The sequence below is a fragment of the Ascidia mentula genome, chromosome 1, assembly GCF_947561715.1.
Source record: "Ascidia mentula chromosome 1, kaAscMent1.1, whole genome shotgun sequence".
Classification (NCBI taxonomy): domain Eukaryota; kingdom Metazoa; phylum Chordata; class Ascidiacea; order Phlebobranchia; family Ascidiidae; genus Ascidia; species Ascidia mentula.
Genome location: NC_138566.1, coordinates 17,728,466 through 17,751,892, shown reverse-complemented (window position 1 = coordinate 17,751,892; position 23,427 = coordinate 17,728,466). Strand labels below are relative to the sequence as shown.

Here is a 23,427-nt window from a genome sequence, read left to right as displayed (position 1 = left end):
ACATCTAAATGTTTCGACATTACAACCGCATTTGGCCTTAAGTATTATTACCATGCGCACGCTTTTTTCAAAGATTACGGAACATAAAGGGCTCACAAATAAATGTATGAATCTTCCTCGACTAAAAATTTTCCAGCCATTTGCTTGTCGAGGCTTGCAAGTTCCTTTTCCAATCTTTGCGTTACTTCACTGTCATATTCACTTGCATCGCAAAGTATCAACATGGCCGTTTGATTCACACAAAGGCACGCTAAAGTAAAAGATAAGGGGCCAGCACTGTCTTCGCAAGACATCTTAACCGGATCCTTGGTTATGCACTTGGATCCAATTTCTCGGAAATGTTCAGGTGTCAAATACACTGTAAACCACGTTAAACTCGAAACTTCGGTTTTAACACTGGTTGAGTCATGGTTAGGAAAATAGGAAGCAGCAAATATTAATTGAGTGCCTTTTTGGTCGAAATGGCTGTTGACAATTTTTTCGCCAAATAAGACGCACGACCCCAAGTTCCATTGAGAATGTTGGCAGTTGTCCATGAACAGCGAGCACCTCATTTGTATTTCAAAGTCGTTTTCAATGTTGCTCAGCTTCTCAGTGCGCGCCAAAATCGTCAAAATATCATCGTTTATTTTTCCTGCCTCCCATAACCTCAACATGGCCGGAAAAGAGAAAAATCGAAATCGTACGATTTCTATGCACAGGTCGAGCGAAGGGCCGGGGTCGCAATCTGATTCCAAAGTAGAACCTAAAGCCACCGTTACTTCGCCTTTTGCTCTCGCGACTGCAAACGCCTCGTTTTGAAGAGTAACTTTTCGCGGCGGAGAGCCGGTGATCATTTTCATGCTGTCATATAAAGTCACAAGGCTGCCGCAGAGAACACATTTGCGTCCGTTGTCAATCGGCTGCGGGGAAACAAAATACTTTACAGCCAACAGCGGGTCGTCGCTTTCATTTTGCAGGGCTGCCGAGTCGTAGATTAAAAATGTTCTGTTCATTGCACACATCCAACCAGAACCATACACTGAAGTAGATTTTCACGGCACAGAAAACTCTAGTTCCGTAAACAACAATATTTAGTGCTGCGAAACCACCGCTTACCTGGGTCGCCAAATCTCCTTAAACTTCCTGACTCAAAACAAACAAAGGCATTTTTACGTTTGGGTGTACTGCATTGCTAATACCTGCATCACTGAAATTTACTGCATGCAAGCACTTGCTGTCGACGCTATTCGGTTAATCATTAAACTGGCAATTTCACTAATACCGTTACAAAGCTCCGATTCTCACAAAGGTCTTGTGACAATCCGCCCTTGCCAATCAGTTGTAATAGGATTTTTGTCCAGCTTTAAAAATCATTTAAACACTGACACACAGTATATGATACACACGTTGTATTCAAGGTTTACTTTAATTACTGCATGGTAGTTTGAAGACGGTCGGTTATGTACATTTTCATTGCATTGTTTTCACATCAACCACGGTACGTTATGAGTTAGTGAAGTGAAAGCAATGACCTGAGATTAATTTTTACACCCATTCTGTCGTTCGTGTAAAGCGCGGTATGTTGACAAGGTTTGTTTTTTAAATCATTTCTTTACACAGTGCATATTTACAGTCATCGCAATCTCGTCGTACAGCATACAAGCTCAGTACAAACGGTGGGCCAAGAGACCAATCAACGCCGAGAAAAACGCTGTGAAGTAAACGCAGGAGAATGACCGAACATCGGCTCCGTTGCCGGCAGCAGCCGCCACTACCGCCTTAATAACATCAGCCACGCTGCTCTTGGCATCTGCCGATTTCGCAGCGGCAACCACATCAGCCACTGTATCCTTGGAGACACCGGCTTGTTGAGCAAGGGCCACAAGCTGAGGAACGCCTTGGTTTAATCCTGAAGCAATATTAACAGCAGCAGGATCAACTGCTGCTGATTGTGCGGCCTGTTGTTGGGAAGCTGGTTCATCGTTTTGTTCAGCAACTGTTTCCTCTGCTGCTTCAGGTTCTTCAGGATTCGACGAACCGAAACCTCCAACTGTTTGGAAATTCATAGAAATAATCAGGCTTAATTCCATGAAATTCGCGCACGCTTATTTGAGCAATGTAGCAACTCATAGCAACCAACACAGAAAAAAGCCAATTTAACTGAGAAAACAGCATAAATTTGCAACATGGTACAAGCTTAATCAAACTTGCATTAAAATCGAAAGAAATACTGATGATTTGGTAGAACTAACGATAACAAGGATAAATCAGATAAATTAAAATTTTAAATATTCCAAAGAACGAGAATGTACCAAGTGACTTATTTTTCATGTTAAGAGAAAGCGTAAGTTCATTCCCTCACCGGCACAATCAGGCGGGTGATAGGTGGCCACAAAATCCTCGAGCACTTGTAAAGCGATTTTCAGTTCGGGCATAACAGGGTCGTAGCCCACCGGGAGAATTTTGGACATGACTTGAAGTGCGGCAGTTTTATTACATTGGCCAGTCCAGCCGTCGATGAGGAGGCTTTTGAACAGGGATACAGTCCTACAGAAATGAGGTTGGTTATGCCGTTTGTGTTTTTATATATGGCTTACCGAGTGAATAAATAAAAACCAATTTTGAAATAATTTCTTGGTTTCAGTTTTTTATAATATATTAAGTTGTTTGCGGTTCCCTTAGCAACCACAATTTCTGATTAAAAAAACATTGTCAGAGGCTGTTTAAATATAAACAGAAAAACATGCGGCAAACAGTGTCTGAAGACGAATGAATGCTGCTACTGGTAGAATGTAAACCAGGACAAACCAAGTAAACCAAGTTGTGGGATAACGTTAAGTTCATTATTGGGCAGTTTTTGAATACAGCTGAAGATAAGCTCACCCGCAAAACGAGTCTCGCGTGCTCACTCCCACAAGCCGTGAATAGATTTCCTGTAGCCCGACAGCGAGATCGCTAATGTAGCTATCCGAGCAAATCTCCATCTTAGCTCCGTCGTCTCTAATGAAATCAGCGACCATCTTCATTTTTGCAGCAACTTTCGTCGCAATGTCCTTGTTCGGCGAAAGGCAGACTGCATCGATGACGGCATCCCCTTTCTCCGGAGTTAGATCAAACTTGGTGAGGTCGCCGAGACCGTCTATGATTTTCTGTGACATCAAATTTCAATAGAATGTCTGTAAAGTTCTAAATTACCTGTTGTTTTTGCTATGTTGTATGGTTAAAGTTTTAAGTATTTACCACATTCCCAGACTTTATCTCTGGGTAATTTTTAGGGGATAATATTTTGTATGTAATGTATATAAGTCGTTCGCAAATGTTTCAAAAGCTCTGGAAAGTTTAGCGTAAATGACGCTAGCAACGACCTACATGTCAGAATTTTTCAAATACAAATTTTACACCCCAGTGTCCATCTTACTGAGTAGATCTCAGGTATCTTACTTGATAAAACTTGGGCATTTCAAGAGGCAGAAGTCCTACCAAGCTTGGACATATTGGCGATAGACACTTCGTCGCCAAATCGTGAGCGCATCTAAGACTTGCCCTTGCAGTATCTCTGCATGACAAAACCAATCAAAAATCATGGTTTTAATTCCTTTTTCATTTCAATTGTAGCAATTAGGCTTATGTTTGTTGAACTACCTGCATGTTGAAATGTCGCTGTATGGAAAGTTCCTGAACAGCTGGGCGACGCATTTGTTAATTCCATCAAGTGATTCTTTTAATGTGCATCCCGGAAAGAACAAAACATCTGCAAAGAGCGCAGGTCATTTATTGATAAATATTCTTTCGATGTAGTTGCTTTCACAGAACCAGATTCTAGATATGTTCTATACCACCGTCCTAAGGACATTCGCAGTAGGGTCTGCCTGTTTATACGATAGCTTACAACATTTCTGCGCACTCTATAGAATTGAATGAAACACCTGATTTTTGATTCAGGCTTTTGCACTTTGTCGGTGTCGACGGCTTGTTACAGGCAAAAGTCTTGCATCGAGTTAATTTGCATTCGGAGTCTGTCATTCCATCCTCCGTGTGCTCAGACCCACCACACCGCTCGCTTTCCTTGGCGGTGTCGATACAAAAGGCTTCCTCCATTTTACCTGGATCACAGCATGTTCGCCATTACCTCACTGACTTAGATTATATTCCAGAACAGACGAAATATAATCCATCGCAAAATTTTACATTTTCTTTTGAAACACGGTTTGTTAGTAATTTACGCGTTTGTGCTTTTACCTGGGTTGCCATCTTCCTGCGTAAAATCGATGGTGACCAGTCCGCACTCCTCAGTGAGTTTGCATGAAATAGTTGATATAATTGTGTTGGAAGTGATGTGGCCGTTGTTCGTTCTCCGAAAGCCCTGGAAGCAAACCGGACGATCTGTAAAACATTTAATGTATGTTTGTTTGATTTTTCTCGTCGGTATTAATATCATCCCACGAACTTCCCGGATCAATTTGTAAAAATTATTAATAAACACTTGTATGTACTCGAGGTTTTATTTCGTGTCCAAGGTAAGGCATCGCGTTACGATGGAATTGTTGAAAAATTAGTCTTAATTCTAAGATTTTATAAGTTCAGACGGAATCTTCTATCCTCTCCAACAAGAACAGAAAACTGCAACAATACGATATCTATTATTAACCTACCGTCGGAAAAAGCGGTCACCACAAAACCGCAAAAGACCAGCAAAGCTGACAGACGAGGTGACGTAACCATATCGTAATTATACTTGTCGATAATCTCGGTGAAATGGAATCTGTCCACTGCAAAGTCAGTTATGAGAGGTTGGCGGGTGCGGGATTGTGTTTTAAGTCGACGATCTGGACAGATTTTCGTTTACTGAAAGGCTTCTGTTATGTAAAAGGACGGCGCTGGCCTAATAGTCCCGTGTACGCGACGCGATGACTTGCCAAATCGACAAATCAAATATTCCTTTTCGTTACCGCCATATCGACAGCTGGCAGACCGCTCAAGGGCTGTTGAGGTATACTGGGGTCTAATATTATTGACACTCCTGTCCTATCGAGTTCGGATAAACGCCTTGGTCTCAGCTGGTGGTATTGGGATAAGGGATTGCACAACAATGTGTTGGTTAAAACTAAGATCAGTTTTGGAATTTTGGTTTTGCGTGACGGGGAGAACTCCTTCGGGTGATTCATGAAAAGGCGGTGATAGCTCTTTGAATATTCGGCTCTTTGAAGGATTATCTCAAGTATACTGACTGTCCTTCTTCAATAGGTAAACTCTCGTTGGTGACCAACCCTTTTTGCATTGTAGCCTACTGTTGAAAAACGGCATTTGTCCCCAAATCTTGAAATAGCATGGAAAGTATTAGCTGCAGTAAAACTAAATGAATTACATTTGTCCCACATGTAAGATACATTTAAAACTGTTTACCTATTTTGCTGAAAGCAATGACCTATAGTGTTGTAATCTGCGTAAAATTGTACCAAACAGCGTGCACAATACGTGAATGAACTATACGCCTTGTGCCTTGTGTTTATCCTGCCACTTCTTATGCAGTTTTTTTTTAAGCCACTCGTTCGGTACCTTAAATAGTGATCTAGTTGCAGTGACTGCTTAACAGTTTTGCAGTAGATATATGGCGATGTCCACTCGCTCTGTACAATGCAAAAACTGACAAGTTTTATTGATGACATAACCATGGTTATTTCAATACAAATTTGTGATAGGTTAGCCTACTCTTTTGTCAGAAACCTAGAGATCTAAAGAAAATAAAACTCATGGCTATATGCAAGCATGGTATTACTTCTGCATTGTCTGATCACGGTGGTGGAGATCCCCTACGTATGTGAAGGTCGCCTGACAAGTTGTGCGCTTGCGCACCAGTGTATACCTTGGCCACAATATACCCCGTTGTGCCTGGTTAGCCCAAGGTCGTGAGTTCAAACCTCACCGGGAGATTGATTTTTCAGATCTCGCTAGGTCTTGTCGGAAAAAGTGGCTGATCCAGCTTGGCGCAATGCCTTGGCTGCGAAACCTGTGACCCTTGCAATAACATGATTTATTTATTGCAAACATACGATTGTGTAATATGTTTGTGGTGGAATTAATGCATTTTGTTCACAAATACCGCCACACCGAAAAATTTTTCTCTGAGAATAATTTCCGTTTTCTCATATGCTTGGACGCTTGCAAAGACAGTATATTCCACTGCCCAAACATTTTTTGTGCAAACCCAAAGAAAAAATTCTACCTTGCGACTTAAACTACATACGCCACCAGATGTCGCAACAACACGAAGAAAATATCTACAATAAATTTTTGCAAAACAAAATTGTTTGCGTGTTTCTCAGGTCAGCTGGAACCGGGTTACATATTTCACCGGTCAGTGGGCAAATGTGTATTAGTTAACAACTGTAGACCTACTTGTTAGTGCGATATAAAGGCTCTGCAAAAAACACTGCATTTATTCCAATTTTATGATCAGATATCGTTATAGTAGCCTGTATCACGCAATTTCACCAACATGCCCTTCAGTTTTCTGCAAAGAATGCATACGACAAGGAATAATATCAAATAAGACGTGAAAAAGGCAAACGATTAATCATGTTTATTGTTTTTAAATGTCATGGTTGATTGGCAGAATAATTCTTAATCCGGACAAAACGCAGAAAATAGCCGAGCACAAAAAATGCTCGCTAGTGTTAAAAACGGCTTAGTTCATTTGGTTATAGACTATATGTGATCGTAGTCCTAACTGAATCAACACCATTTTCCCCCAAATATTGTAATAATGCGCTTCAGTAGTGATAGATTTTCACCTTTTCGGGCTCTGTATCGACCAGGCTTTTTTCTCACTGGTGCGCAATCGCGCAGATATCCAGCCAGGAACTAAAATGACCGATGCGATATTTGGAGCGGAACGAAGCGGCTTGCGCAGTCGAGTGAATCCGTCTTTCTAACCGCGTTGCCTTGATACAACGCCTGTCATTCCGAAAAATACGCAGTCCAGTCGAGCTGTTACAAGGTGTCAATATGTAGGTGAACGTGGCATTATTCCATTCCTGGTTGTCATGTCTATAATTCACTTTTGACGAATTTTTCTGTTTAGAATTTAACCAAGTCTGGAATAATATACGTTCTATACCACCGTAGTCTTTCATATCTGAATCATATGTGTGTCAATGATTGGTGGTTTCAAACCGATAATGCGGGCTTCAACATATATAGAGAAAAGGTGATGTGTACCAGTAAGTACCGCAGTAGAATTAGTGGAATGATGTTTAAGACATGCAGGACATTTCCCCGGGCAGCTTGAGAATTTTTTTTCACTTAAAACTCTTAGTCAGCACTTAACCTCGCTAAACGCGTTTCGGTGATGCAATTCTTGCGTCGTGTTGAACGAAAAAGTGTTTTTTCGGAGCTGGGGTTAAAGAGCGGACCATGAGAGATACGAAGCGGTTTGGTCTGCCTCAAACCATAAAATAAAAATGGTGTTTATTTGATCGTTAAATGTCCATAAAACCCTTTGGAATAGGGGCGGCAACAAACAACCTGACAAATGGCAATGTTTTTCCAGTGACAACTAACGAGTGGAGATCAGATTGTTGAACTTGCAGCTAGGTTTGTTTATTAAAAACAGACAGCTTTGAGTCTGTTGTGTGTGGTACAAGTTTGTCGTGAGCTTACCCAAACACTAATAGTTTTCCACTACCGTTTGTGCGCTTGCCCTAAAATTATAATTATTATTTTTAGCCCAACCAAAGCAGCTTGTAGTATTTTGCTTGTTGAAGAGTTCTGGTTTGTCGCAAAAAGATGCATAAGTGCTATAGGCTATAACATGTTGATGCAACAACCCCTCACACATTGAATTTTAGAAAATGTAATTTTATTTTCCTTTTGTTGGAATGCCGATCTTGCAGAAGCTGCCACAAGTTTGCAAATATTTTCTATAACCCTTTATTCAAATCAATTGTGATAGATTTGTAAACGTGTAGAACCTTAAACCTGAGTCCAAACCATATGTACAGAAAGCAAGCGACTTATTGTTTTGTGGAAAACACTGGTTCGATGCTTGTTAACATCAGTCAAGTTTACTCCGTTCTTCAAAACTAGTCCATATGACTTACTAGGTATTCTGAAATACTTATAAGGTGACGGTGTAATATTCGATTTCTCACCGATACCTAAAAGGATTCCCGTTTCGCAATAACTCGCAAGCATAAAAATGCAATTGGAAATTTAAGACGCCGCTTCCTGAATTGGACGCATTATTGGGCGTTCGACCAAAATGAATTGGCTCAAGAAGTGCCGCGCCGTACGACCTTTTGCGTTTAATTTTGTAACCACAGTTTCCCAGCCACTTGACACATACCAACTCTCACAGGGGAGGGGCGATACCAGAATTTTTGGGGCTGTTGCTTGTGTCGCCAAACGTGTAGATAGTCACGCATGTGCCAGACAAAGCACAGTACTGATAAAACAAATATCAATGTCAGCCAACTTTTTGTCCTCCAATGAAACCGTGCTTTAATTTTATAGGGGGCAACCGCCCAGTACGTACCCTTCTGTATGCGCACCTGAACTAATTAAAAAAATTCCACTGAACACCACAAGGCAAACATGTTTTGCGACCCTTGTAACAATGACTTTAAAAGAACTGTCCTACTAACACAAAAGTTACGTGGATGTTGTTGTTACAGACGTGGCACAACAAGTGGTGCCATTAAATCCTTCTCTCAAATACTAGTAACACAACAACATTGACTTTTAAAATCAGACATGCACACTTGTACCACTCACCTATTGTGTGCCAGATTGGGACTTCTGAATGGAGTTTTGTTATTAGTTTAACACAACAAACCAATATGTATGGCGTCCGTTGTGGGTGGTAAGTTTGTGTATGAACGGAACAATACAAAAGAAGCACCCCGTAAATTTTTGGCGCAAAGTGCTGGAAAGTCGTGGGTATACTTGTGATTAGCATGGAAGTTTTAAGCTAGCTGCTCGTATTTCTAGACAAAAAACAGCCTCCAAATCCAGCGAAGCGTGTCGGTTTCTTGAATCTTCTAAATGTCTGATTTGCTGCACGTTTCAAGTTTCGGAATGACGTAATTTGTCCTGTTGTGTTTGACAAATCAGCAGTGAATGATTGGAAATATTTTAAGGCAGCAAGGAAAAACGTTTTGAGATATCTTCTGTTTTGTACCCAGCAAATTTTATCTATTTTATTTGTGAAAAAGGCAAAAACTGCTGGCTCGGGAAAAATTTCGAGTTTTCCCGTCGCTAACAACCGTGTCCAGACAAAGCGAAAAAATATAATGGGGTCAAACAGACGGCGAATCAAAGCGAAAAATACAATTGTATGATGTTGACAAGCGTAAAGGTTGGTAAAGTGGGGGACCCGTTAATGTGCAACTACACGGAGTGGTGGCAGTTGTCATGGCAATACGTTAAACATCTTGCAGGGAACGCAATGGATGGCAGATATCTAAAAATTCCAACGTAAATAAATTCGGTTTGAACTAGTGGTAATCACACGTTTTGAAACTACAACCCATCGGAATGAAATGGTCTCCACTTGCATTTGTATTTGCTATTTCCATGGCGACACATAGGCACGCTAAGAAACAGATTCCAATTATTTGCAATTGTTTCGCAAATCACGTACGGCGTGCTCTTGCTGTAAAAAGTTGATCACCACGGTTGGGCGCATTTTTTGGATATAAATTATTTGTATTAGTTCCAAGAATTCCGTTACAAATCGTTTTGCGAATGGGTTACAGATGAGAGATTCCTGAAACATAAAACTACAAGGCATTAACATCACAATACTTACGATAGTACATAGATATGACGCGTTGCTATGGACATTTCTATTTATCAGGACACTGAGCATTGTAGCGTGCGTAAACAATACGTCGGGAAGACAACTGGACTTGCCTCACGTCGACAAGAGTGTTTGCAGTGAGGAGAAATGTAGGGGCTTAACTAGTGGTTTTCGCTTGCGTCCCAGCAAAGCAATGGAAAATTTGCTGAAAAATATTTTTACGCGAGGAACATTTCCATGACTTCAATGACGAGGATTAACGTTAAAAGCGTCAAAAGCGAATGTCCTCACGTTTAAAGACAAATTAGGCCGTTAAATACGAGGTTCCCTGTCATTAGGGCGCGCGCGCGTGTATGACCGCGTGATGTAGTTGTTGTTTTTTTGCGTGCTATTCGTTTCTAAGCAACGAACACGCAAACGAGATCAGCAAATTCGTGACTTTCAACATCTTCGAAAAATTTCTTTTTTATGAAATTGTTTCTTTGCGTTTTTTTGAGAATGAGTTTACAACCAAAACAACATTGTTTGTTGTACGAGCGTTACATGTTTTTTATGGCATGGTTTTATCGCATGTACAGAATATCTATATGACATGGATTTACCCTCAACATATTAATGGTCAAAAACAAGCGGCGGTCTCATAACAAAATCCCAAATTTAGTTTTTCCATTTTGGGGACCCCCAGCCGAGAATTCCGCCAACACAAAATTACTTTTGAAATTTCTCCCCAGATGTCCGGCTCACGTGCGGGTTACGTCACCAGATAAAGCGTCAACGCGCGTTACGTCATTGTAAAGTCCCGGCAATTGAAAAAGTTTCTATGGCGGATCGTCTCTTATAAGATGAGGCCTCGTAACCGATATCACCTCATTATTTGAGGAATTCGATGCCGGCGGTTAGATTCAGGTGTTTGTGTCATACAAGAGTACGATGGAAAAGAGAAAGGATGACTTCGACGGTTGAGGGAGACTTTAGTTTCGTAAGGGAGACTTTAGTTTTGTTGATTGTTAACTGCACACCATGCGCTCGTTTGGCTTAATTGTGTGGAACGTTGAAAGGAATGAACAAGTGCTTGGTGCTCGATCAAAGGGGTTTTGCGAATGATAAATGATTATGTTGTGTTTCCGTGTACCCGACGAGTCCCCGTCGTTTTGTCGGAATTACGTAAGAAGCATCAGAAAATAATTGCCGGTAAGCCGTTGCTGCATACATATTGGTTTAATTTAAATGGTTAATATATGTGCAAGTTGTAGTAATGTATTTAAAACCATTGCAGTGGCACGCACTAAAACGAAAACACTCGTACTTTGATTTAGTTTTAGAAGATGAAAACGTTCACTTTATGTAGATAGACACAGTTTGGTCACTCGATACCAAGTTTTGTTGCTATAAAACAGGTTGCTTATGTTGGCCTGAATTTCAAACTGTTTATTGTGCGTGTCGTGTTATGAATGCCATCTTAAAAATTCCATTGTTAGCGACTGTGGTTCTGATTGCGATTTTGGGCATGCAGCAAATGAAAATAATTTTTGTGACAAAAAGCAACCTGCCCCAAAAAGATTGTCATTTCGCAGTGTGCCGTATATTGGTATGTACCTCGAGTGCTTTGCATGCTAAATAACAACCATGGGCTTTAAACAGCAAGACCGTGACCGTTGCGGTTGAAAGCCGCGCTAGCTTTTTGCCTTCAATATGCCATGTCAAAACAAATTTATTGAAGCGAGATTTGCTTCAAGGGCTATGGACATGTGTCGCTTGACCTACACATGATGGGGTTCTTATGTGAAATATCGTCAATGTTCCAATATCTGTGAATGTTTTGCGAAGTGTAAAATATTTTTACATTTGCATTCTACTGGAAGAAAAGAAAAACGTGTGATATTAATGTAACAAAGCTTGATATACAGACGCCAGAAATATATTGTTTTTCACGCGAATCAAGCCAACCGGAAACATAATGCGCATCAATACGGGTGAAATATTCTCAGAAAGGTTGCGCAACTTTCTTGTGCGCATCCCATTTTTCTTGGCGCCAATCATCGTACAAAAGGCTTGGAGGGAGAACACAAGAAAAGCTCAATAATCCCCTAAGTACGGGCTTGGTGCTTATTGGTGTGTGCAAAACACCCTTTCTTGTACATTCCTTGAGAATAGCAGTTTAACCTGGCCCTATGTTACTAACCATAAGAGCCTCGGAAAAACCCATTGCTAACTCAGCTGAAATGTTAGCAGGTGATGACACCGCCTTCCTGTTTACCGGAAAATACAATCACACTTATCCCATGATGATCTGCGCAGGAAGTGGGTCACGTATCACAGTAATAGCCATCAGATGCTTGCTTTGGGTGTTCTAAAACGCAAGCAAACGTTTTTTGTTTCTTTACAGTTTGTAGTCATGGTGTCGTAAACAGGGATAATGGAGAGATTTGGTGCAGAACGAGTTTAATTGCTACGTGTTTTAGGATTTCTGTAAAAAGTAAATTTTGTAAAAACAGGCTTGCAAGTGGGGGATTGTTATCGCTACCTCTCACCTGAATTGCACATGTTTAACTTGTCATAAACTTTAAGGTTAGGCAAACAACAAATTAAACAAAGCAAAAAGATTTCCACATGCAGTCTTTGTGCGTTTGTGTGTTGAGTCTAGAGATTGATTGTCTCAAATTTGCTCTGCATACATTCATCACCTCACCGTATTCTTCAGATGTTGGGGACTATTTTCGGGCCTCATAGGAAAAGGGTTTGGCCAAAATCGCAAGATCTGCTTTTCTCGTCATTCTCGCGGAGCTGGTCGTAAGGAAATCGTTTTGTTTGATTCAGTGATGGCGTCATGGCAAAGGGCACGACCTGATCCCATATGTGTGGGATGTCTCGAGGTGGTTGAAAAAGAAACAGTAGATTGTGTGCGTAGAGTCGAAAGGCTGTGTTGTTTCACCTGTCCCATAGCTTTTACTGCGCACACAAGAGGACATTGCTTCATTTCCTAGAGGGTTGGAAAACGGTAGGTTGGGAAATTAATCAGTGTAAGCATCCCGCGAGAAAAGGTTGCAGGAAACGGTGGATATGTGGGTTGTTGTTTTCTCATGTAACATCGATGAGAGTTTCGAATTAGATGAATTTCGTGCAGGTAGCAGTAGGGCCACAATATATCTCTGCTATGCAAGAGATATTTTTGCTGTTTTTGCTGCCAGGCATACTAATTAATCAAAATAGTTCTTCTGGCACTTAAGTTTCTAAAGTTATATATTCGAAACCGACATTTTTCTTGTGTTTCTTACGTTTTTTCTTGCGTTTTAGTGTTTATGCTCATAACTCTGAGGAAGTCTCGCCGGATGGCAGACGAAACGTCGGTTTCGAATAAATAACTTCAGAAACTTAAGTGCCAGAAGAACGATTTTGATTAATTAGTAAAGAAATATTTTTGATGCATGTTTTGTTCAAACGCTTCGAAATTTTGAGAAAGAATCTTGCTTTGTTGGTTCTTGGATTTTAGGCGCCAGGTGATCCTGGGCAAATAAACTCAAACCCATGTAAGCCGTAATGCCTTCTTTTGTTGAACAGCTCAAGATGGTACCCATGGTGGGCCCGTGTCCAAGTGCGTTTATTGTAAGGATTTCTAACATAACATAAAAAGAGAAACCGGCCCATAAATTATTTAGTAATTGTATGTTTAACATTCATATGGGCTAAGCGAAAATTTGTCCTACTAACGATGTATTCGATTTCGGTAAAAAATATTGATGTGCCGTCGCTGGTGGAAGTTGTCGTACTTGTGTTAAGGAACTAGCTTTATTATTCCTACATATTACAAGGCTTCTTTGAGTAGTTGCAATGCCATTAGCACCATGGTGTTACTTGCAGATTACTAGTTTACAAGCCTTGTCTGTTGGGAAACCGAAAGTTTCTGATCATTTTACTTCCGTGTGGTGACAGTGTAGGAGTATGAGGTAAAGCCTTTTATTTGGAGGGAAGTGGCCAGAACCTGTGGTAAAAACGATTTATAGGAAAACCAGCTTATTAATGTAACAAACTTGAAATAAACTACGGCAGAAGTTAATTAAATAGAAAGCCACGAAAATAAACAAATGCCTACTTATGATGTAATTCCGTCACGTATTTGTGAAGGAAGGTTTAAAAATAACAATATTTGCAAACCGCCCGAGCTCTCCGTTCTAAGTAGTTACTTATTTTACTCATTTAAACTTTCTTACATTTCAACAGGAATCTTAAATAATTTTTCGGAAAAAAAGTGATTGAAACACGAACTAAAATGAATACCAAGATCGTAATTGCTAGTGTCTTGATGGTGTTTATGTTTAACACTGCAAACGGTAAGTGCAAAGTTTCTGTGATTGACAATATGTGTTAAATTAAAAGTGCTCTGGATACATATTTTTACGTAATTCAAGGTGTTTTAACTTGTTTGCATGTAAAATCAAATGAACGAACTACCTAAATTGGCGCAGTATAACAGTTACATACACAGAAGGTTTATTTTTTGTATCACAGGTCAGATAGTCTGCTACTCCGGCAAACGAGCCACTGCAGCTGCTACGGGATCAGTGTCGACGGATAGCTACAAGGGTGAAATCTGTACAGCAGGGCAAGTTTGCGAGAATGTGGCTTTCTACAGTGATGCGGGATCGACAGGCGTCGGTTGGTCATGTTTCATACATTAAAGACTTGAAATATTGACATAATTCAGCCCAAGCGTTGGCTCTTAGATAAAAACGACAAAAGGTTACCGTAATTACCTGCTAACAAGTTCTCCGGCTTTTTGTAGCTGGTCATTTGGCGTCCGTTACATTTCTCAGATAATATTGCTATTATAGTTTTAACTGTCCTTCCCAAAATAATACAACAATACAAATTGCACTATCAACATCAATAAATAAAGCTCGCATTTATAGTGATGACACAGGCAGGAGGATGCTACTCATCGGGAGGAAACACTACTTGCGCCTTTTTGGCGAACAAATACAGCGTCACTGGCTATCATAACTGTACGCGCACCGCATGCAACAACTTTGCATGTAACTCCCCTGCGGTACCCAGCGGATGTCCTAGTCAAATAGCACAAAACGGTAGGTGGAGCTAAACGCCACTGCAAGGCTTGGTCTATCTTGCAAACATAATTGCTGATGGGCGGGCGATTGGCAGCATTGGTCAAATGCCCGACCCATATATCAAGACGAAAACCTGACCGGGATTCGTGCCCAGGATATCCCGGGTTCAAATCCCGGTGTGGTCAAAAAAAAAAAAACATAATTGCTGATGATACTGTTCCCTTAGTTTTTTCCGAATCTAGCCCTCTGGTTGGCATTGTTTACTAATCAGCGACTAATAATTGCTGATGACTGATCTTACCTAATGAGAATTTATTAACGTATGGTTTTATTTCCAGATATTCAAGTACTACCCATGTGCACTGTAAGAGAGTCGTACAGCAAAGTTATTGCATGTGCTGACACGCTCTTGACCGGTTATCCTTACCAGGGGACTCAACAGTGTCTGTAAGTGTCTTCAAAATATTGATTGAATCATCGGCTGATGGAAAATATCCAATGTGTTTACTTTCGTTCGCAGAACAAACATCGACGCGGCGATGGCGTGTGGCATCCGTGAGATGGAAACTTGTCTAACCGGTTACTGCCCAACCATCCTAGACACAATTCCTGTTGCTCTTCGCCCAGTTTATCAGGTAAAGGGTACGCATGCACCATCCACGTTAGATTTTGGACGCTTAGTTGATCATTTGAAAATTACCGACATTTCTAATGTTACGTCAAATTCAACGCCATCTTATCTGCATGATAATAATAATTAACGTTTTTTGGGTGATTTACAGGAAATTGTACGGGTATCAGCCAACTTCACCAGCCTCAACGCTTTGTTCGACGCTGTTAGACTTACTGACACCACCATTAGGACCGCCATTATCAACACTGCCTGTCTTCAAAGCAACTCTCCTTATCTTCAAAATGTCACTCAGTTGCTAGGAACTTTAAACGTGAACTTGACCTTCGAAAATCCAGTATGTGACAACCAAGTGATCATGGATCTTTACGACGCGGGAGTTGCCGAAATTCCCAACATCCTTAACGCACAAACACACGCGGAACTTTGCACGTAAGCTTTCATGTAGAGATTATACTTGCCAAAAATCTGTCTGATTTTCTGGGCATAATCTGTTGCTTACTATTGGATCACGGCATTTCTTTGTTTGCTCTTTAAGGCCAATCAACAAACTGCAAACCATGGGGGTCAACATGTGGCAGACCAGATGCAATAAAACAGCTGTGATCGAACTTCTCCGTCCAATCATCCCCTCCTACTACTCTTCACTCATTCCTGAAATTGAGAAAGGAATTGACATTGCCGTGGATTTGATGACGACGTTTGTATTCCCTGGATGCGGATGTAAGTTATATGTGAATGTAATTTGCAATTTTAAAAGCGAGTAATACATGTTATTGCTAACAATGGATATATTTGCTGGACATGCAGGTGGTTCAATCAGAACCAGAAAATGGCTAATTACACATGCATTTAAAAAAAATTATTTCGTATTTTTAGCTCCGACCCAAGCTCCCGGCGAATCTACAACATCAGGTGTAGCTGGAATGAAACAAAAATACCTTCAGCAGTCGCTGTATCTTGTTGCGGTGGCAGCCCTCACAGCTGCCGCTCTCTAATTTCGAATAACAACCACCAGCGGTACTATTTGATTTCCGCAATAAGCTTTGGTTTTCAGTGTATTTTCGACATTGCAAACGATTGGTTGTCTTCACTAAAAAGTATAAATTCCACGGATAAAATCATACTTTATGGAGTGTGATTTTTCATGCTACTTTTTTTGCGACTTGTCTTAACAATTCTGTATACTTTTAACCTTTTTCTTGCTGATTACACGTACACCGATATATGCTCATAATTTGTGCTTTAGACTGGTATTAACTGCTTTGCCTTACACACATGCATTAAATTAACGTGGCAATGAAACTGGATACACGTTGTACGAGATACACAAGATGTTTCAAGTAAAATTGTGCGCAAGGATGTTTTGTTTATTTAAACATTAAAATCTGTCGGCCTGTTGAAGGGTTTTCTGGAAGGCCAGCACTGTCACAAAAAATCTGTTTTTTGTTACCTCGCAATAAATCGGATTGCTTTACACAAGTGTTACTAAACTTATACTGCTATTTTTGTTGCCAGGCATACTAATTAATCAGAATTGCTCTTCTGGCACTTAGTTTCTAACGTGTTTAACACATAACCCTGAAGAAGTCTCGCCGGATGGCAGACGAAACGTTGGTTTCCAATAAACACCTTAGAAACTAAGTGCCAGAAGAGCAATTCTGATTAATTAGTTACTAAACTTGATTTAAAAAAGACCTGATACATATGACGATTGAATTTCGACGATTGAAAAACTGGTACGTTGAAATTGACCTAAAGAAACGATGGTGTTATAACTGTTAAGGAACAACAATGTTTTACGTCTTTTAGAATCGTAGACAGTTAAATAGCATTGGCAGATTTAAAGGGTTAACACCCCGGCAACTAATATTTGCAAATTGTTTGCTAGCATATGATAAATAATTTGTTTTATGGTTAAGTTGTGCGTGACCGCGGGTTATATTTTTTGGCCATACCGGGATTTAAACCCTGGATGTCCTGGCCACGAATACTGATCAGGTTTTTCTTCTTGGCATATGGGTCGGGCGCTTTACCAATGATTGTAGGTTGGTATTACCCAGTTTTGACGATAAAAGTCTCCCACCTGGCGGGTGGTGCATAAAATGAGTTAAATGCAGTATCCTAAAACATTCTTACTTACTGAGGTCAACATTGTGCTTTTTTTGCACGCAAACTGACAACCTGCCTGGAATGTTTGTCAAGCGTAATCGCCCGTTGCTATCGCATGACCCAATGTAATGTATTAATAGTAACACATTGCACAATCTCCGACGTCAATACGTGGGTTCTTACGGGTATGCGGTTTCTGTCATTATTATGTGTGGTGGTATTATTCAGCACGAAAATATGCAAAACGTGTCAAGTATAAACTTATTATAAACTTACCTTGATACTAATACAATAGGAGATTGTACAAATTCTGATATATTCAAAAGTACATCTAAGCATGGAAACTATGATGAAAATATTGCGAAGCATGCATACACACTTAGATTAGTGTAACGACGCAATTCACATTCGATTATATTTGATAGGATTTTGTGTTTATTTTACCATCGGTATCAAACAAAATTTCGTGTTGCCAAACATAAACTTTACTGTCCTGCATTATTAAAGCACAAAAAGCAGTTTCATGCAGTTATTAGGTCTAACTGTGCAACAAATACCCTTGTTTGTTTGTTTCTTTGTTTGTTTAGAGTATGCACACCACGCTTGATTTCTTGATTATTTTACCACTACCTCGTCAAAGAAGTTATCGTGTATAATTAGACGCCCTAGATCTGTTGGTCCAATCACAGCAAAAGAAGCTTGTGTTGTCCACATTGTCACGAATTCATACGTGAAAACACTACAAAGAAAATATTTTGAAAGATTAACCGGCGCCAGATACGTATTTGCAAATTTTTGCAAAAGTACTTTATATAATACGTAACCATACATAAAAACACGCGTGTGCTGATTTAACCGTGTTTGTAAGATTCATACTTCTGTGTTTTGTAGTGTCTGATTGTGTAAAAGTTTGCCTCTGTTTTCTATCTGCTGTGTTCTGGCCACTAGACCATTTGTTTATTTTGCTTAATTGGGAACAGTTTGGCCACACATTAGTGTAGTTTCTGGAAGATAAGATCGCGCAACTTGTTGTGTGTGACATGTTTAAGAATGTCAATGTTAACAAATTAATTTTGTGCTTGTTGTCTTGGGCATACACAGCAGACAATAAAAAACTTGAACCTCGAACAAAGGGCACTAAAGCCATATACATCGAGTATTGTGGTATTGTGTGTTTGGAGTTTTCCGAACAAACACAATACGCAAGAATGGTTTTGAATACATAATAAATACCTTGATGGGCTTAAATGGGAACATGTGAGAACGTGTTTTTCGTATCCATAAGCGCCTGGTGTAGTTACCATCAGCAATAAGCTAACATGTCACGAGTCAAATCAGAAAAGAGCGCAGACACGGGAGAAACCAACAGGAATTATTATTGCAAGTGTTCTTGTGTCCATTTCTAAGGCAATACAAGATTTTACCGCGATTTCCATTACAAAAGGAACAACACATGCGCTTACTTTTTTTGCTCACACATGTTAAAAAAACGCATACCTTCAGATATTTTGGTGCTGTTAGAGAAAATGGGTTTATCTACGCAATAATTTTTCTGCAAACGTAGTTATACGCACGACACAACCTCATATTTGCATTTAAACTCAATCAAATACATGCCAATGTTATTGTTGCAATAGAAAAGTATTACGCAGGAATTAAAAGTAAGTTAGCAATACAGACAACGGTAAATCAAAATTTTTTCGCGAATTGAGCAAACAGGGTAAACTAAGCGAGAAGAATACCAGCCGAGAGTCAAAGGAAACATTGCGCAACGTTTATTTGTGCGTCCCTTTTTTCAATACGCGATTCCCCTCGAGGCCGATCACCGTAACAATGCGTTGAAAAGGAACGTTACCTGTCAGAAGAATAGAACAATAAACGTACGGGACGAGTGCTTATTGGTGAGTAAACAGTATCCGCCGTTAACCCATCACGAACAGGTTTGGGCCTCAGTTTGAAAGATTAACCTCCGAATTCCACCATCTGAAGTTTGATATACAATGAAGATATTTTAGTGTATTTTTCAAGGCAACAAAAGGATATGTTGTAGCAAGCAAGTTGATTGTGTCAGCAATGTCTTATGGTCAGCTTGGTGAAAGAGTTTAGCAGATAAATTTGCCCAAGCGCCATATATAATATCTTAACAACCTCATATATTTGCATGCTTTGTTGGCAATTCATAGGTAATGGTGAGCGGTTATTTATTTTATTAATTTGAAGATTATGATAGTACTACTACAGGAATTCCAAACAAAAACGTTGTGTTAAAACAACTTAGTTTAGAAATAAAAACATGAAATCTCATGTTGCGCCTCTGAGTGTGTTGGTGATATTCATTTTTAGCACCGTAAACGGTAAGTAAGAAGTTTGACAAGATGTGTCATGCAAATCATTCGTAAAAATAATTGAATATATTTGTTTTAATTTGTAAAGTTGGGTGATCCAACTAATCATGTTTATCAAATATAAAGTTTGTTTGCACAAACAGGAGGCCTTTTATTTTGTTTAATTATTTCTCAGCTCAGATCGTCTGTCACTCCGGAAAGAGAGCCACTGCACTCGCTACTGGTTCAGTGTCGGCGGATACCTACATGGGAGCAATCTGCGCCGCAAACCAAACTTGCGAGAGCACGGTTTTCTACAGCGATGCAGGAACAACTGGCGTCGGTTGGTCCACACTAATGTCATTCACTACAAGTCTAAAAAGTATAATTCGAAAAATAACAACACAATTTTGATAGTGATGACCCAGACTGGGGGATGTTTCTTATCGGGAGGAAACATCACATGTCCATATTTGGCGAACCAATACAACGTCACTGGCCATCATAACTGTACGCACACCGAATGCAGCACCTTTGCATGTAACTCTCCTGCAGTACCCAGCGGATGTCCTGGTCAAGTAGCACAAAACGGTAGGTAGAGCTAAAGACCGGCAACAAGGCTAATATGGTAGTCTACAGCAAAGAAAAATGAAACTCTAATTAAATTGCAAAGAACATTCCCTTTTGGCACAATTGACCGTGGACGGACAAAATAGCAGATGTAACGTCGGTAAACTAAAGTCGACAGAATCTTTACGAAATGCCTTTCAGCAACAACAACAAAACAATACGAAATAATATTGAGTTGCATCATTTCAGTTCTAAACGTTTTCGCAAATCTTTCCTTTCTCAACGTCCTTTCATGACGATATTTTATCAAAAGAAAGTTTACGTTTACAGATATTCAAGTACTCCCCATGTGCACTGTAAGAGAGTCGTACAGCAAAGTTATTGCATGTGTTGACACGCTCTTGACCGGTTATCCTTACCAGGGGACTCAACAGTGTCTGTAAGTGTCCAAAGATAATTACTGAAAGAATTAAGAATGTTTTTGCGAAAACACATATATTTGCTTTTGTTTTCAGTACAAACATCGACGCGGCGATGGCGTGTGGCATCCGTGAGATAGAAACTTGTCTCACCGGTTACTGTCCAACCATCTTAGACTCACTTCCCGTTGCTCTTCGGCCTATTTATCAGGTAAAGAGTTCAGCACCTGCGTCACATCCTAACGTTAACAAAACAAAGTTGAAGGCATAAAATGGGTGGAATATTGAAAACCAGGGCTTCTGAAATATTTTCAATGCAGACCTTTAACCGATCTATAAACTATCGATCATTGTTATGTTTGGTATTTACTACAGGAAGTTGTACGGATATCAGCCAACTTCACCAGCCTCAACGCTTTGTTCGATGGTGTTCAGCTAACTAACGCCACCATTAGGAACGATATTATCAACACTGCATGTCTTCAAAGCAACTCTCCCTATCTTCAAAATGTCACTCAGTTGCTAGGAAGTTTAAACGTGAACTTGACCTTCGAAAATCCAGTATGTGACAACCAAGTGATCATGGATCTTTACGACGCGGGAGTCGCCGAAATTCCCAACATCCTTAACGCACAAACACACGCGGAACTTTGCACGTAAGCTTTCATGTAGAGATTATACCCCCCAAAAATCTGTTTGATTTTCTGGGCATATTCTGTTGCTCACTATTCGATCACGACATTTCTTTGTTTGCTTTTTAAGGCCAATCAACAAACTGCAAACCATGACGGTCAACATGTGGCAGACCAGATGCAATAAAACAGCTGTGATCGAACTTCTCCGTCCAATCATCCCCTCCTACTACTCATCACTCTTTCCTGAGATTGAGAAGGGAATTGACATTGCCGTGGATTTGATGACGACGTTTGTGTTCCCTGGATGCGGATGTAAGTTATATGTGAATGTAATTATTTACGAAAGAAGTTTAATCTAGAAAGTTTGACGTCCATCAAGAATACAGTTCGATTGTGCATATTTGTTTTTTAAGCACATTTATATTCATTCATTCAGCTACGACCCAGGATCCCAGCGCTTCTACAGTCGGGTCCTCCTCCTCTGTAGCTGTGACTCAGGGTCCAGGCGCCTCCACGACTTCAGGGGTAGCTGGATTGAAGCATAAGTTCTTACAGCAATCGTTGTATCTTGTTGCGATTGCGGGCCTCACTGCAGCGGCCCTGTAATTTAGAACTACAACGACCAGCGACAATTGTTTGATTTCAGCTGCATGTGTAGTTTAGAGTATAATATGTGTCACCTTCACTTTAAATGTGATTTTAAATATTCGTTGGTACGGACGAAAATATTCTTGTCTGTCTTTTCATGCTTTTCCGGCATGTCTTCACGTTTCCGTACACATTAAATATTTTAGCAATATATTTTTTCAATTTGTGTAATAAATTAATTAGGAACAACACATTCGGATTTATTTTTGAAACTGCTGTGAGTAAATAGAGAAACTGATGTATCTTTTGAGGAACTATTGTCGGCAGATTAGTATGTCTTTTTAGGCAACAAACCCCCAACTTATGTCAGGAAATGTATTTAGAAAAAACGATTACGCTTATTAAAATTTATCAGGAAACAGTTACATTTTTTTGCAAGCAAACTCGTCTCGGCTTGTAATGCAAAATGTTGAGACGTGTGTGCGGCGAGACGCTTGATATTGATAGCTGCAGAGTTGAACGCAGTGTCAAGAAGCGGACAATTCAGGACGCGAGTTCGTATCCTTTAGGAAAAAATTCACAGAATAATTTATAATTCTATTTGAATAATAAATTAATGATGCTTAGATCAGAAAAATTGATTTTTGTCAATAGATCTGCTGACATAAATTAGAGACTTGCTGCTTAAAAAGACTTACCAATTGCAGTAATTGAGCAACTATTGTCCGAAGGTTTGTATAAAAGTACTTGGTTTTACTGATGTTAGTTTAGTTTACTGCTGGGGTATTTCCTGGAGGCCAAAGATTGTCAGAAACTTACAAACCTTGGCTTTAAAGCAAATTTGAAATAAAGTCCTGAAACAAATACAATGTTTTGTCCATCAGATTGGGTTGTAATTAGTTTGAAAGGCACATCTGATTATCATATGATCAAGAAGCATCAGATCGGTAATAAAATCTGCATTTATTTTGTAGTCAGTTTTATTGCAGATTACATCATGCCTGGCAGCAACAGCAGCGCTAGGAACACCTTCTATAATTTCTCACGATCGAGCTCCAGAATGATGCAAACGCGCTGAGTTTGTTGTTTAAAAGTTTGTCAAAGCATTAGGCAGCAAAACATTTGGGGATAATTCAGTCTGTTTTTCGTTGTTATTACAACAAACAAGGTAACTTTTGCTTCGATGCTTCAGGCAGTTTCTTTGCTTGCTTAGCGCATTACGCCGCTTTCTTTTCTCTTAAACGTGAAGTTGAAAGGAATGATCAATATAGTGTTTTGTGAAAGTAATAAAAAGCTGTAAAACA

The 23,427-nt window shown here is 39.8% G+C and overlaps 3 protein-coding genes across 3 annotated transcripts; 2 read left to right on the top strand and 1 right to left on the bottom strand.

The window, feature by feature from the left end:
* Positions 1-92: 92 nt before the first annotated feature.
* LOC145888696 (BLOC-3 complex member HPS4-like) lies at positions 93-995 on the bottom strand. The gene has a single exon (XM_082979516.1). It carries the CDS (start codon positions 993-995, stop codon positions 93-95), a length of 903 nt encoding a protein of 300 aa, XP_082835642.1.
* A 9,668-nt stretch (positions 996-10,663) lies between these two features.
* LOC145904934 (uncharacterized) lies at positions 10,664-16,968 on the top strand. The gene is made up of 9 exons (XM_082992408.1): positions 10,664-10,972; positions 14,000-14,109; positions 14,288-14,434; positions 14,689-14,862; positions 15,183-15,291; positions 15,365-15,479; positions 15,627-15,907; positions 16,014-16,198; positions 16,355-16,968. Exons 2-9 carry the CDS (start codon positions 14,049-14,051, stop codon positions 16,471-16,473), a joined length of 1,191 nt encoding a protein of 396 aa, XP_082848534.1. The 5' UTR covers positions 10,664-10,972; positions 14,000-14,048; the 3' UTR covers positions 16,474-16,968.
* A 2,583-nt stretch (positions 16,969-19,551) lies between these two features.
* Positions 19,552-22,374, top strand: LOC145909216 (uncharacterized). Its single transcript, XM_082996550.1, has 8 exons — positions 19,552-19,941; positions 20,108-20,254; positions 20,329-20,502; positions 20,812-20,920; positions 20,997-21,111; positions 21,276-21,556; positions 21,663-21,847; positions 21,972-22,374. The coding sequence occupies exons 1-8, from the start codon at positions 19,881-19,883 to the stop codon at positions 22,139-22,141; spliced, it is 1,242 nt and encodes a 413-aa protein (XP_082852676.1). The 5' UTR covers positions 19,552-19,880; the 3' UTR covers positions 22,142-22,374.
* Positions 22,375-23,427: the final 1,053 nt, after the last annotated feature.